Raw genomic sequence first — 14,926 nt, 5'->3', positions numbered from 1 at the left:
AGTTCTTCCTCCTATACAGCCAAATACGCTATTAGCGGTATAATGCTACAGAAATATTGGTAGTATTGTAATGCTGCTATGGAGGAGCGGACATTCTTGCTTTCCTTCAAAACTGCTCAACAACAACAGCAACTTGTATTTATACAGCACCTTTAATGCAGTAAAACGTCCCAAGACACATCACAGGAATGTTATCAAATGAAATCTGACATTGAGCCACATAAGGAGATAGTAGGGCAGATGACCAAAAGGTTGGTCAAAAAGGTAGATTTTAAGGAACACCTTAAAGGAGGAGAGAAAGGTAGAGGGGTGGAGAGGTTTAGGGAGGAAATTCCCTGTGTTTGTGACAAATTTAATAGAGTTATTTGAGGATGTAACAAGCAAAGTGGATAAAGGGTAACTAGTAGATGTAGTGTATTTGGATTTCCAAAAGGCATTCGATAAGGTAATAAAAGGTTACCGCACAAGATAAAAGCTCATGGTGTTGGGGATAATATATTCGTTTCGTTGGAGGATTGGTTATCTAAAAGAAAACAGAGTCGGGATAAATGGGTAATTTTCAGGTTGGGAAACTATAATTAGTGCGGTGCCACAGGGATCAGTGCTGGGGCCTCAAATATTTACAATCTATATTAATATTTGGATGAAGGGACTGAGTATAGTGGAGCCAAATTTGCTGATGATACAAAGACAGGTGGGAAAGCAAGTTGTGAGGAGGACACAGAGTCCGCAAGGGGATATAGATAGATTAAGCCAGTGGGCAAAAATTTGGCAGATGGCATAAAAATGTGAGGTTATCCACTTCGGTAGTAAGAATAGGAAAGCAAAATAGTATTTAAATTGAGAATAACTACAGAACGGTGCAGTACAGAGGGATCTGGGTGTTCTCGTACATGAAACACAAAAAGTTAGTATGCAGGTAAAGCAAGTAATTAGACAGGCAAATGGAATGTTGACCTTTATTGCAAGGGGATGAAGTATAAAAGTAGGGAAGTTTTGCTACAACCAGAGTGTTGGTGAGATTCCAACCTAAAGTACTGCATCCAATTTTGGTCTTCTTATTTAAGGAGGAATATACTTGCATTGGAGGCAGTTCAGAGAAGGTTCACTCAGTTGATTCCTGGGATGAAGAGGTTATTTTATGAGGAAAGGTTGAGCAGGTTGGGCCTATACTCATTGGAGTTTAAAAGAATGAGAGGTGATCTTATTGAAACATACAGGATTCTGAGGGGCTTAACAGGGTAGATACTGAGAGGATGTTTCCCCTCATGTGGGAATCTAGAACTCGGGGGCACTGTTTCAGAATATGGGGCCTCTCACTGAAGATGGAAATGAGGAGGAAATTTTTTTCTCTCAGAGGGTCGTGAATCTTTGGAATTCTCTCTACCCGAGAGAACTGTGGAGGCTGAGTCATTGAATATATTCAAGGCTGAGATAGATTCTTGAACTATAAGGGAATAAAGGGTTATGGGGATCAGGCAGGAAAGTAGAGTTGAGGCCAAGATCTGATCAGCCATGATCTTATTGTGGCGGAGCAGCCTCGAGGGGCTGTATGGCCTACTCCTGCTCCTATTTCTTCTGTTCTTATTTCATAGCTTAGGGCCTTGGCAGTTGAAGGCACAGCCACCAATGGTGGAGCAATTAAAATCAGGGATGCTCAAGAGGCCGGAATTGGAGGAACAGAGGATTGTAGGGATGCAGACGTGAGACCACGGAGGTATTTAAAAATGAGGATGAGAATTTTTAAATCAAGATCTGGCTTAACTAGGATCCAATGTAGATCAACAAGCACAGAGGTGATGGGTGAATGGACCTGGTACAAGTTAAGATATGGGCAGCAGCATTTTGGATGACCAAGTTGATGGAGAATAGAATGTGGGAGGTCAGCCAGGAGTGCATTAGAACAGTCAAGTCTAGAGCTAACAATAGAATGGATGAGGGTTCCAGCAGCAGATGAGCTGAGGTAGGGACAAAGTCAGGCAACGTTACGGGGGTTAAAATAGATGGCCTTAGTGATGATGTGGATGTGTGGTCGGAAGCTCATCCTGCGGTTGAATATGACAAACAGGCTTGAATTTTTTGCACCCCCCCCCCACCCCCCGCCCCATCCCTGGAAGCGGACTGGAGGCGGGGGTATAAAATTGAGGGGAAGGTGGGGAATGCCGTCCCTGTCACCTAACCGCCCTGCTGCCATTTACCAGCAGCAGGTGAGGTTGAAAACAGCCTGCTTGCCCCAGGTCAACTGAAGCTTTTAACTGACCAATTAATTGCCACTTAAAAGTTTTAACCCATCACTGCTGGTATATTGTCAGCTGTGGCCAGGCACTTCGCTAGATGAGGAGGCCACCCGGTAGTACCAGGCGGCCTCCTTGCGGGCGTGGCTGGGGTGGGCCCTCCTCATTGGGCACCTTGTGCCCCACAGAGGGCACCCTCAGCAGCACAAGCCACACCTGCTGGAGCACCTTCCCCCACCCTCCTGATCGACCCCCAGTCCCCTCATTGGGGTCCAGCTGATTGTCGTTGGCAAGGCCTGAAACCCCACTTACCTTTCTTAGGGCCTGCATCCCTCTTGCTCCTCAAGCTGGGTGCAGTCCCAGCAGTGGCCACCGCTGATTGGCTGGTAGCTCTTGGAGGCAGGACTTCCTGCCTGAGACCAATTAAGGACCTGGGCGATGCAAAATTGTCACATGGCTTCCAGGCCCAGCGGAGGCGGGCTCGCCCTCAACTTTTAAGTTGGTGTGCGAGGCCTCTGCCACCACGTAACATTTTGGTTCAGCCTCAGAGAGTTGCCAGGGAGAGGGATGGAGTCTGTGGCTAGGGAACTGCTTCTTAAAACACATACCCTCTATCACTCCAACTACTAGCTCAACTCTAACCTCCTCTTCTTTAAAGCTCTTGAAAACATCATAGCCATCAGACTCTACAAAAGTTTCTCCTACTTGACTCATTTAAGTCTAGTTTCCATATCACCAGTAACACTGAGACCCTCCTGGTTGAAGTCACCAATATGCTGTATACCAATCTCTCTTCCCATGTCATCCCTGTGGTTTGCAACATGCATGGTCTTTCCATCATCCTCAATTGGCTCTCCTGTATGATTCATTTCCTTAGCCCTGATTCCATTCCTACCTGTCCCAACGTAGACAGTATAACTCCTGCAATGGCTTCTCTTGTCATGGGTTCTGACGATGGGTCATTGACCTGAAACGTTAACCCTACCTTCCTCTTTCCACAGCATTCTCTGTTTTTAAATTAAATAAACAGACAAGTTCCATAATTGGTGGGAAAAAGATTATATAAAAAGTCATTACTACACAGTTTTATCACAAATTTAGGAATTGTTTACTTTATAATATACAAACGCATAGAAAAACTAATACTAAAAGCATTCTGAAGAAATGTCATTGACCTGAAAGGTTAACTGTTTCTTTCTCCACAGATGCTGCTTGACCTAAGTATTTCCAGCATTTTCGTTTTTATTAAAAACATAAATTTTGTTATTGCTACTGTTTCCTTATTCCATTACTGTTCATAAATTATTTGTCAGTTAAAGCCCAAAACAAGGTCTACTGCAGTATTATCCAGCTACTTTTAAAGACAAAGAAAACCAGTGCCTGAAGTAATCTAAAAAGTGTCTCTATTCATTATCCTGTGCAGATGACTATGTTTTATCTATCAAGGCAAGTGAAAGCACTTGAGAATGTTGATAGCTAGGATTCACCAATGGGTGTTTCCTGAAACACATAAGCCAAAAGAACTAGAGTATAGAACAAAAAACAACCCAAAAACATAACTTCATTCACAGCTTTATCATCTCCCAGTTCTGTTTCCTGTTCACCTCCTTGGTCTCCCAAGTTACTTACTCTGTACTGCCTTGTTCACCTGCCAGCCCTGTCTTTACTAATTTCCACTGGTCCCTCTTCCCCCAGTGTGTTGACTTCAAAATTTTTATCCTTGTTCCTCCAGGGTTTTATTCCACTCTACATCTGCAAGCTCCTCAAGTCCCAGCTCACTTGAATGCTTCCCTGACCTTGGCCTTGTGTGCATTTTCACCATAGGTGAAAGAAATTCAGTTATCTTGCCCTGCTCTGGAATTCCCACCCTAAAACCCCATGTTGCCACACCTCTACCATTTTCAAAAGCCTACTTAGAACCTACTGAAGGCAAAGTCTTCAGTTCATCCACCCTAATATTCTGCTTGAACTTATGCTCGGGTGCCTGAACCTTGCTTTTTATCATGTCTTGAGACATTTAATTACATTTAAGGCACTATAAAAGTGCAAGATGTTCTTTGAGACGAGAATAGTGATACCTGAGCCATCAACATAACTAATACTTTTGAGAGGTTACACTGGCCTCAGCACCCATATCAGCCTTTATAGGAATTTATATTTTAAAAGTCTTGTACCTGCGTAATTTCCTGTTGTACAACATGCATTTTCTGTATGGTCACATGTTTTCTGTCCAGGTCACACCTGTATCATGCTATTTGTCATGCTATTTTCATGGCACCTGGATGTCATGCTATCTCTGTCACACCAGCAAATTAGTTTTAAACTGTAAGTTATAAGGTATTTATATATACCATTATTGTTTCAGTCCTCCCAACACTACATAGAAATAGAATTTTGTAGAAATACAACATGGTAAAAGGCTGTCTGGTCAACAACCAGTCCACGTTGGTGTTTATCCTCCATGTGAGCAGTAGCCCTAATCTCATATGCCTGTCTTTATTTTCTTTTCCTTCAACCATCTATCTATCCTATTCTTAAATGTTGACCACACTAGGTAGTGCTAGTGCCCATCCAAGCTATCTCCCAGATTTTTCCTCTAGACAGTGATAGAATCAGCGTTTAAAATTCTACAATTACCTTTTTCCCTTCCCACGCACCCTGTTCTTTGAAGGTAAGTTTTACCTTAAATTTATTGATGGTTTATTTAATATTTATTTGACATCTTCCAACTTAACTGTCATGCGTGATCAGCTCTTAGCCTGTCGGTTCTTACTGAGGTGGGGTTCTGCTGCCATTGCCCCCTGAACAGCCGAGTCCCTTCAGCTCCTTGCCTGCTCACTCCTTCACTGCCACAAAGTCATTGCCCCTTTTCAGTCCTGCTGTATCCTCACTAATACAGGGCTCTTTGCTACTATCAGATGTGCTATGTGGTCTTCCACCTCAGGACCTGCTGCCACTACTATAAGACCTGCTCTGTTTCATTTGGTATGGTCAAACCTGGCCAGGAATTAAAAATTCAGGTGAAGTTTTTGGGGCTGTGGAGGGGATGTAAACTTCATGGGGAAAGCTGGGGATTTGGGAGATATGATATGAGGGAGGATGCAAGAGCTGTAATACAAGACAGGCAGAGGCAAAGGAAGGGAATTGGAAAAATGGTGAACAGGAGACAAAGGGGCAGGTTGGAGATAGCAAGAAAGGTAAGTGGGAGTGTAGGGGAAGGGGAGATACTGGAAAAGAGCTGAAAAAGGGAAGGAAGGGGAATAGTAGGACAAGGAGAAACCAAAAAAAAAAAGAAATTACCGACAGAGGAGAAGAGAAAATGGAGTATCACTGGGAAGGAAGAATGCAATAGGCAAAGCAGCAGCAGAAAGTGCACATGGGTAGCAGACAGGACAACAGAAGAGGTTAAGAGGTAGTACATAAAAGCAATGGACAGAGGTGAAATGAAAACATAAGGGGTGGGGGGCAGTAGTTGTTAAACGAAAACAGTTGTGATAGAAGGACAGCTGATGGGGTGAAAGGCAAAGGCATAAAACCAGCTGGGAGATCATGCGTTAGGGAAGGCAGTTATAACACCAACCACTTCATGTTGTTTGCCGCTTCCACCCTGCTCTGTGATCACATGTCTCCTTTCCACTCATGAGAACTCAAATGTGGGAGAATGAAAAAGACAACAAACAGAAACAGAAGAAAAACTGAGAAACATTCAGAACACAATATTAAAAAGACAGAAAACAATGGAGAGGATATAGTGATACCACTGGAAACACAATGACAGACAGGTAAGACACAAACCGTTTCCAACAACTACTTGGGAGCTCCATCAGTACTTGAAAAAAAAAACCCTTATACTACCCAGGGGCCCCAGCATCCATTATTTACTTTAAATTCCCAGGACCATGTGAAGGTCATTTTTTCTCTGGCATTTTAATGCAAATGTAATCCAAAATGATGCTGGAAATATGTTGAATAAATCCACAAGTATCAACCTACGAGTATAAGTCCACACATTGTGCCATGGAATCACTTTTTTTGCCATGGTTCACAATTTTAAAAATACATACTTTTGGTATATTTTAGGGCATGGCAGTCCATCATGGCTACACATAGAGATTTCCAAATGGCACCCAGCGTTTGGGGTTGTGGGTGGGGTAGTTTCAATTGCATGATTATTTAACACATTTTATTTTAAAAGTTCTTAATTTGTTGTTCCTAATAAGTATATGATTTAAGATTTTTTGAAGAAGCATTTAATTAGAAAGTAGATTCCTTAATTCAGCCAGTCCTGCTTTCTTCCACCATTTCAGCCAGCTGGACTGAGGCAAAATGCAGAGTTCAATGAGTCTGTCACCATACCACATGCTTCCAGAAATACAATTAAGTGGCAAGTGGGCAGAAACATGCAGCTCCCACCATGTACAAATTGGTAACATTAAATGTACATTAATCTTCCTGTCACAGTATGCTTTCTGCAGTTGTGAAAAATCATAAAGAAAGCTCTTAAATTTAAAATGTCTTTACTCACTTATAGAAGGTCATCATACATCCAGTGATTGTCATGTTCATTGGCACCTGAGCTGACATTCGACCAATAACAATCATTTTTTCTCCTGTATCTGGGTGAAATGCAGAATCATAGACATACTTTGCTCTCCAAAGTTCATCTTCTGTAAGTTCAGGAGCTATAGTACCTTGCCTATGATATAATTCATGTAACAATAATAAATCTGCTGTAGGATAAACTCAAAAAGGAAAGACAAAGGTTAAAAGCATACAACTTAACAAGATACATATGTTAAATGGACCACAGTTTTCTTTCTGTATCCTGGTGTCTAAATATTTTACATAACTGACTATACTTCAAATATTGTTAATTGTGAAGCACTTTGGGTCACCATGAGGGTGCTACATAAATCCAAGTTCTTTCTTTACTTAATGTGAAGTTATTTTTGACATGTTTAGCATCTTACTGACTTAATAGTCTAGAGTTTTCTGTCAATATGACTGTGAGGTTAATGGTGCTCATCATTATTTGTGCAAATTGTACAGCAACTGCAGGTGAAGGGCAGATGTCCAGTAAACTATGGTTATCCAAAGGTTGATACCCACATTTGTGTTGGTCTGTTATTAGCTTCAAAGAAATGGCATCTTGCTGCTGCCTCACCACTGAATGCTGTGAAGTTGCTGTATTTGCCTAGTAGGTCTGAACTAAACTCACAGAAAGTTAGTCTTGCCATTTCAAGCCCAAGAACCCTTTTAACAAAATGATAACTGTTAATTACTGCCAATCAATCTCTCTGGTACTGAAAATTTACTATTACTAGTATGGGATCTCATTCCTTCAGATAATAATTCAAGTTGGAGATTTTTTTTTTTTACTCGTTCGTGGGATGTGGGCATCGCTGGCCAGGCCAGCATTTATTGCCTACCCCTAATTGCCCTCGCAAAGGTGGTGTGAGCTGCCTTCTTGAACTGCTGTAGTCCTTGGGGCACAGATAGACCCACAGTGCTGTAAGGAAGGGAGTTCCCAGCGACAGTGAAGGAACGGCGATATAGTTCGAAGTCAGGATGGTGTGTGACTTGGAGGGGGAACTTGCAGGTAGTGATGTTCCCATCCACATGCTGCCCTTGTCCTTCTAGGCGGTAGTAGTCACTGGTTTGGAAGGTGCTGTCGAAGGTGCCTTGGTGAGTTGCTGCAGTGCATCTTGTAGATGGTACACACTGTTGCCACTGTTTGTTGGTGGTGAAAGGAGTAAAGGTTGAAGGTGGTGGATAAGTAGTCAATCAAGTGGGCTGCTTTGTCCTGGATGGTGTCGAGCTTCTTGAGTGTTGTTGAAGCTGCACCCATCCAGGCAAGTGGACAGTATTCCAACACTCCTGACTTGTGCCTTGTAGATGGTGGACAGGCTTTGGGGAGTCAGGAGGTGAGTTACTCGCCACAGGATTCCCAGCCTCTGACCTGCTCTTGTAGCCACAGCATTTATGTGGCTGGTCCAGTTCAGTTGCTAGTCAATGGTAACCCCCAGGATGTTGATAGTGGGGGATTCAGCGATGGTAATGCCATTGAACATCAAGGGGAGTTGGTTAGTGTTAGATCTCATCAATTTCAGAGACAGTCAGAGTCCGATGGTAACTTTCAAAACTTTATTGAGGTAAGTAATTGTTATAGCTTGACTTCCTCTCCTTGATGTAGGTTTTCTTCACTACAGCAAACAGCTCAGTCATGTTATAAAAACGGACCGAACTTTATGTTACAGCTTGGAGAAAAGATGAACCGAACTTTGCGCGCCGAAAACGAACTGCTCTTTGCGGGCCAAAACCAGCCTCCTTTATACTCGTCCGTAATCCCCCCCACCCTTTGTTCCTAATTGGTCTGCAGACTTCTGCAATTTTTGTGGTGTCAGAGCCTAATTGGTCTGCTCGTACCAGCAAGTTTCACATTCCACCACCCCCCCCCCACCGTTCCTTGAACCGTTAGCTGCAGTTGTCCTGTCAGTTTCTGCCTGTTAGTTTTCTTTATAAACTGTGTCCGTTAGTTGATTAATCAGCAGATTAGCTTATCTTTAATCTGTTCCCACAGTCCCCCCTTTGATTCTTCAAACTTCTTTAAGAATCACTCCCTCAATCCCACCTTGGTGTCTTTGATGGTCGACTAGTCTTCAACACACGGTGGGGTTGTGCTTAATACGTTGCCCACTTGTGCTGCAAGAGGGAACGGTGGGAGCTCTGTAAGGGCATAGGCTTGGCAGGGGTTTCGGTCATTTGTTTGCAGCAACACTTAATAAGCAAAAACGTAAAATACAAAATTATGATTATAACAAAAAAGATCAAACCCTGTACCATTGAGGTCCCTATTGAGCCCAACCACCCGGTCGCCCAACCCCACAAGGTGGGAGGGGGTTGTCTGAGCTTTTCTGCCTCCTTTCAGATGTGTTCCGCCAGATTGGTGATCTCTTCAGAGCTATCTGGAATGTAGGTGCAGCATTCGGACCCAATCAGAGTGCACGTGCCCCCCTTTTCAGCTAAGATAAAGTCTAGGGCCATCCGGTTCTGAAGGGCTACGGTTCAGATGGCCACCATTTCTGCATTTATTTTAACCAGGGCCTCAGAGGTGTCGTTGGCCACCTTTTCCAGGACAGAGGCCATGTTAATAGACTCCCTGGCCAGCTTGGCTGTCCCATACCAGGGAAACAAGATCACAAAGAATCTCTCTGTCTCCGTGATGGCTCGCTTCCTCCTTTGCCAGTGAGGTGGCACCGGCAGGGAGGTCAAATGGCGGATATAGGGTGTCACATAACCCAAGTAACAAGACCCTATCCAGAATTTCGGTAACCAGGTATAGGCCTTGTGGTCGCAAATGAAGTAAATGCCATTATATGCTGTTAAATTGTCCCTGCCCTGGGTATCCGTTCCCTCTATACTGCCTGCTATATACAGTCCCAAGGTCTCTCCCGCACCTGACAAGTTTGCAGGCTGGGGTTCAAAGTTTAATTGTCCTTAACAGTGAAAGTGGTACTGGACGTCCTGATGGTTATATTTTTCCTGCATGTACTCCAACCTACGCAGCTCCCATTTCCTTGGTTAACTATACACACCAATCCCTGGGGTCTTCCCACTCCTGAGGTGTTAGTGAGGACCAAAAATGGGGGCTCTCGGGTCCGATTGTAATTGGGCTGTTTCCACCCCGTGAAGGCGTTCAAGGAATAGCCCGCTGATTGCCATTTCCTTGCTTGTTCCCCGGGTAGGTACTCTGTTACTCATCCAACCCATTCCGCCATTTCCGATGCATTGAAGGGGATGGTTCGTAAGGGGATGCCCTCCCTTGAGTGGGTAGGCACGTGGGCACAAACCCAACAGCTAGAGAGGTTAGCTCCTTTGGCATATGTGTAGGACATATAAAGGAAAGAGTTGACATGCAGTTCCCTGGACACACGATTAGTTCCCCAAAGTGGAAAGGTTTGGTTAGCTAAAAGTAAGCAGATAATAAAAATTCTGAACATATTGACAAATGGTAATTGTCCTAATAGCAGGTCAGTGTTTAATCATGGACCGCTCGTTTGATGTGAGAGGCGTGTATCCAGGCTTTCTTCCATTTGACTTTAACTGCTGCCTGGGTGGTCAATAGCACCTGGAAAGGTCCCTCCCACTTGGCGTCCAATGGTTCTTTATGTAATTTCTTCCCAGACCCAGACCCCCGGGACGATGTCATGCCCTCCTTCTGGTAGGACACCCCTAGCTGCTGATACCTGCAAGGAAGCAGAACTGATAGCATTCGTTAGGTTCTGACAATACTCTAATACAGCATCACTCATCAGGTGACAATCAGCTTTTCGCAAATCAATTGTTCCCAGCAGAGACATGGGTCTCCCTGTTATTATTTCAAATGGACTCAGGCCTGTAGTTCTGCTCGGAGTTGCTCTAAAACTGCACAGAACTATCGGCAGCACCTGGGGCCATGGTATTCCTTCCTGGTGATACTTAGATAGTCGTTGTTTTAGAGTCTGGTTCATTCGCTCCACTTGGCCCGAGGACTGTGGATGGTGAGGACAGTGTAAATCCCACGTAATATTCAGTAGCCGACAGACTTTCTGACAGGCCTGTAAAATGAGTCCCTTGGTCAGACTCAATGCTGACCGGTCCTGCAATAGATGTTGGACTAATGGGGTATTGTTTAGTACAAGGCGGAGTGGATCCTGTAAACATTGCCGGTTCCATTTGAAGTAGCCCACAATCGTTCTTATCCTGAGCCCATATTGGGTGCTCCCTCAGCTTCTCCTTCTTCAGACTTCTGATAGACCATGTTACCTGGCTGCCTTCGAAATGCAACGAGGAGTTCAGCTGGGTAAGAACGTCCATACCAAGAAGGGCCTGGTCCACCGGACCTATCCAGAGTGGTGTTATCAATTCGTGTGGATCAAGACCAATGCGTATGGGCTGAGTTTTCCTGATCACGACCCCATGGCCACCAGCTCCGTGGGCAGTCTTAACTTTACTGTCCATCGGTATAGAGTTCCTGTATCGTTGAGTTAGACACATTAATTCGGCCCCAGTATCCAATAGGCAGTCTATATCTTGATCGCCCACCCTCGCAGTTATATACAATCCATCTCTTCGTTGTTCTAATAGTGCCAGGAGGGGTGCCGAAAGGGCGAGGGAGGGCTCTGTTAGATTTTTGCCGCACCAAGTAACGCCAGTATCTCCTTCCGTTGCTGGGGTGACAACTGTTTGAATTTTTCTAGGTCATCGTCCTCAGGGGAGGGACCTGGTCTTGGTGCCGGATTGTATCCTTGCCGTCCTCTTCCCCGTCCCTTTACTCTACACATCTTAGCCCAATGGCCTTCCTTCCCGCAGTGGTGGCATGTCCCAGGTCGCTTATCAGGCCCTTTGGCGTCCAGCCCGCCTGCAGGGCTCGGAGCTTTGCTCCCATGTCCCTGTCCAGCTGACTGCATCGGTCAACCAATGCTGCGAAGGATATATCTGTGCCGTCCCAATTCGGTAGGGTTACCTTCAACATCTTGGATAGTTCTGGTTTTAATCCCGTGACAAAAGCCGACTTCAGAGGTGGAAAGCAGGTGTCGGTCTAGTGCCTCTGCGGCAATGTCCGTTATCCCTGAGTATTCCAACCAAGCAGATCTAAACCTCTCTTCATACTTCCGCACCTCCTCTGTGCCTTTTTGCTGACAGGCGGCAATTGTACCCCAATCTGTCTTTGCGGGACAGAAAGCTCGCAGCCACTGACTAATCGCAGCCCATCCGGCATCTAGTTGTTGCTCATCCTCGCCCAAAGCGGTATGGACCTCTCTGTTCAGCCTTCGCTCCGCTCGCCCGGGCACCATGACGGTCAAGATCTGTACCCCGTCCCACGGGTTGAGGTGGTAAATTCCCTTCAGACATTCCAACTGCTCCCACGTCTTCTGGCCCCCCTTTTTCAGGTCAGGCAATTCTTTAGACCATTTAGCAAGTTTCCCAGGATCCGCCAGGACATGCATCCAATGAGTGTGGTGCTCAGGCGTGATCACTTCGTTACCATCTGTAGTCCTCTTTTCCTGCTTGACCTTAATGCGTTTCTGCTAAAGTGGGGCGAGCCACGCAAAAGGCAACTCATCATCCGAATCACTGATCGCTGGAGGACTCAGCTTCCTCTATACCGGCTTCACGTCATTGCATTTTTCGTAGTTTTTTTTAGTAGCGACTCCAGATTTGGGTACAGGCGAGATGGTTGCGGTCGGCGGGGTCCACAGGGGTTCCCGGTCCCTTCAGTTGGGTTGCCTGTCCATCTTGTAATTGTTTTTTAAGTTCTTTAATTTCAGTCTCCAGCCTTTCCTTTTCAGATTGCTTTTCAGTCTCTAATTTTTCTAATTTAAGCTTTTCCTTTCTAAATTGTTCTCAGACTACCTTAAGTTGGTCCTTCGCATTAGTCAGGTCGCGATCATGTTGAGCTTGTTGGATAATTTCATTACGCTGTCGGATCTGACCCATTACGAATGAACATGGTTCATTCTTTATCCTTTAAACGGGTCGCCTTCCCCCAAGCTCTTTTTATATCTTCCAGGGACCACTGTCCCTTAGAGACACTGTATTTCTTTTCGATCTCGGTATAGGTTTTGGCCAGGTTAAACCGTTGCTCGATATATTCTTTCAGTTGCCGAAGAATTTCGTCTTCGGGAATGTCTGGCGGGGCCCGCCCGCCTTTTACGGTGGTTGGTAACTGTCAGTTGCCTTCGTCAGGCATTGTACCGATTTTGTGTAGGGGGTCTTGAGCCATGGGGCTTCTTTTGCAGATGCCGTGGGGCTTTTCAGCTGGGTCGGTGTGTTACCGTCGTAAACCGCCGAGTATAAAGGGGGTCTCAAGCCGGAAAAGTTCAGGATCGCGTGGTGGAGTACCAAAACTAGACAACGGCCGAGGACTTTTATTTTTAGTAAAGAGGAGCCCTTACCTCCGGGGCCGATATAGGTCCGATGTCCAGGGCTTCGGTCTCTATCCTCCAGCGATCCTGCCGACTACGCCAAGTTGTTAGATCTCATCAATTTCAGAGACAGTCAGAGTCCGATGGTAACTTTCAAAACTTTATTGAGGTAAGTAATTGTTACAGCTTGACTTCCTCTCCTTGATGTAGGTTTTCTTCACTACAGCAAACAGCTCAGCCATGTTATAAAAACGGACCGAACTTTGTGTTACAGCTTGGAGAAAAGACGGACCAAACTTTGCGCGCCGAAAACGAACTGCTCTTTGCGGGCCAAAACCAGCCTCCTTTATACTCGTCCGTAATCCCCCCCCCCCTTTGTTCCTAATTGGTCTGCAGACTTCTGCAATTTTTGTGGTGTCAGAGCCTAATTGGTCTGCTCGTACCAGCAAGTTTCACATTTCCCCCCCCCCCTTCCTTGAACCGTTAGCTGCAGCTGTCCTGTCAGTTTTTGTCTGTTAGTTTTCTTTATAAACTGTGTCCGTTAGTTGATTAATCAGCCGATTAGCTTATCTTTAATCTGTTCCCACAGTTAGATTCTCTCTTGTTTGAGCTGGTCATTGCCCAGCATTTGTCTGGTGTGAATGTAACTTGAACTTATCAGCCCAAGCCTGGATGTTATCCAGGTCTTGCTGCATCTGGACATGGGCTGCTTCAGTATCTGAGGAGTTGCGCATGGTGAACATTGTGCAATCATCAGTGAACATCCCCACTTCTGACCTTAAGATGGAGGGAAGGTCACTGATGAAGCAGCTGAAGATGGTTGGGCCTAGGACATTACCCTGAGGAACTCCTACAGTGATGTCCTGGGACTAAGATGATTGACCTCCAACAACCAGAACCATCTTCCTTTGTGCTAGGTATGACTGCAAGCAGTGGAGAGTTTCCCCCCCTGATTCCCAATGAGTCCAATATTGCTAGGGCTCCTTGATGCCATACTCGGTCAAATGCTGCCTTGATGTCAAGGGCAGTCACATTTGCATAGAATATAAGAGCAGGGAGGTTATGATGGAGCTGTATAAAACACTAGTTAGGCCACAGCTGGAGTACTGTGTACAGTTCTGGGCACCACACTATAGGAAGAATGTGATTGCACTGGAGAGGGGGAAGAGGAGATTCACCAGGATGTTGCCTGGACTGGAGCATTTCAGCTATGAAGAGACTGAAAAGGCTGGGGTTGTTTTCTTTAGAGCAGAGAAGGCTGAGGGGAGATATGATTGAGGTATACAAAATTATGAGGGGCATTAATAGGTTAGATAGGAAGAAACTTTTTCCCTTAGCGGAGGGTTCAATAACCAGGGGGCATAGATTTAAGGTAAGGTGCAGGAGGTTTAGAGGGGATTTGAGGAAAAGATTTTTCACCCAGAGGGTGGTTGGAATCCGAAACGCAGCTGCCTGAAGAGGTGATAGAGGTAGGAAGCCTCACAACATTTAGATGTATTTAGATGAACACTTGAAACGCCATAGCATACAAGGCTATGGGCCAACTGCTGGAAAATGGGATTAGAATAGTTAGGTGCTTGATGGCCGGCACAGACACGATGGGCCAAAGGGCCTGTTTCTGTGCTGTATAACTCTATGACTCTTTGACTATCACTTCACTTCTGGATTTCAGCTCTTTTGTCCATGTTTGGACCAAGGCTGTAATGAGGTCAGGAGCTGAGTGGCCCTGATGGAACCCAAACTGAGTGTCAGTGAGCAGGTTATTGCTGAGCAAGTGCTGTTTGA

General features: G+C 45.1%; 1 protein-coding gene across 1 annotated transcript in view; it reads right to left on the bottom strand.

Moving 5' to 3' along the window:
- LOC137375848 (sideroflexin-1) overlaps nt 1–14,926 on the bottom strand; it is a 69,281-nt gene that overhangs the window by 18,504 nt on the left and 35,851 nt on the right. Inside the window, exon 3 of the mRNA XM_068043394.1 lies at nt 6,760–6,930. Coding sequence (XP_067899495.1) covers nt 6,760–6,930 — 171 coding nt within the window. The remainder of the gene's footprint in view (nt 1–6,759; nt 6,931–14,926) is intronic.

Source organism: Heterodontus francisci, chromosome 12 (assembly GCF_036365525.1).
Source record: "Heterodontus francisci isolate sHetFra1 chromosome 12, sHetFra1.hap1, whole genome shotgun sequence".
Lineage (NCBI taxonomy): Eukaryota > Metazoa > Chordata > Chondrichthyes > Heterodontiformes > Heterodontidae > Heterodontus > Heterodontus francisci.
This window is presented reverse-complemented; position numbering and strand designations above follow the sequence as displayed.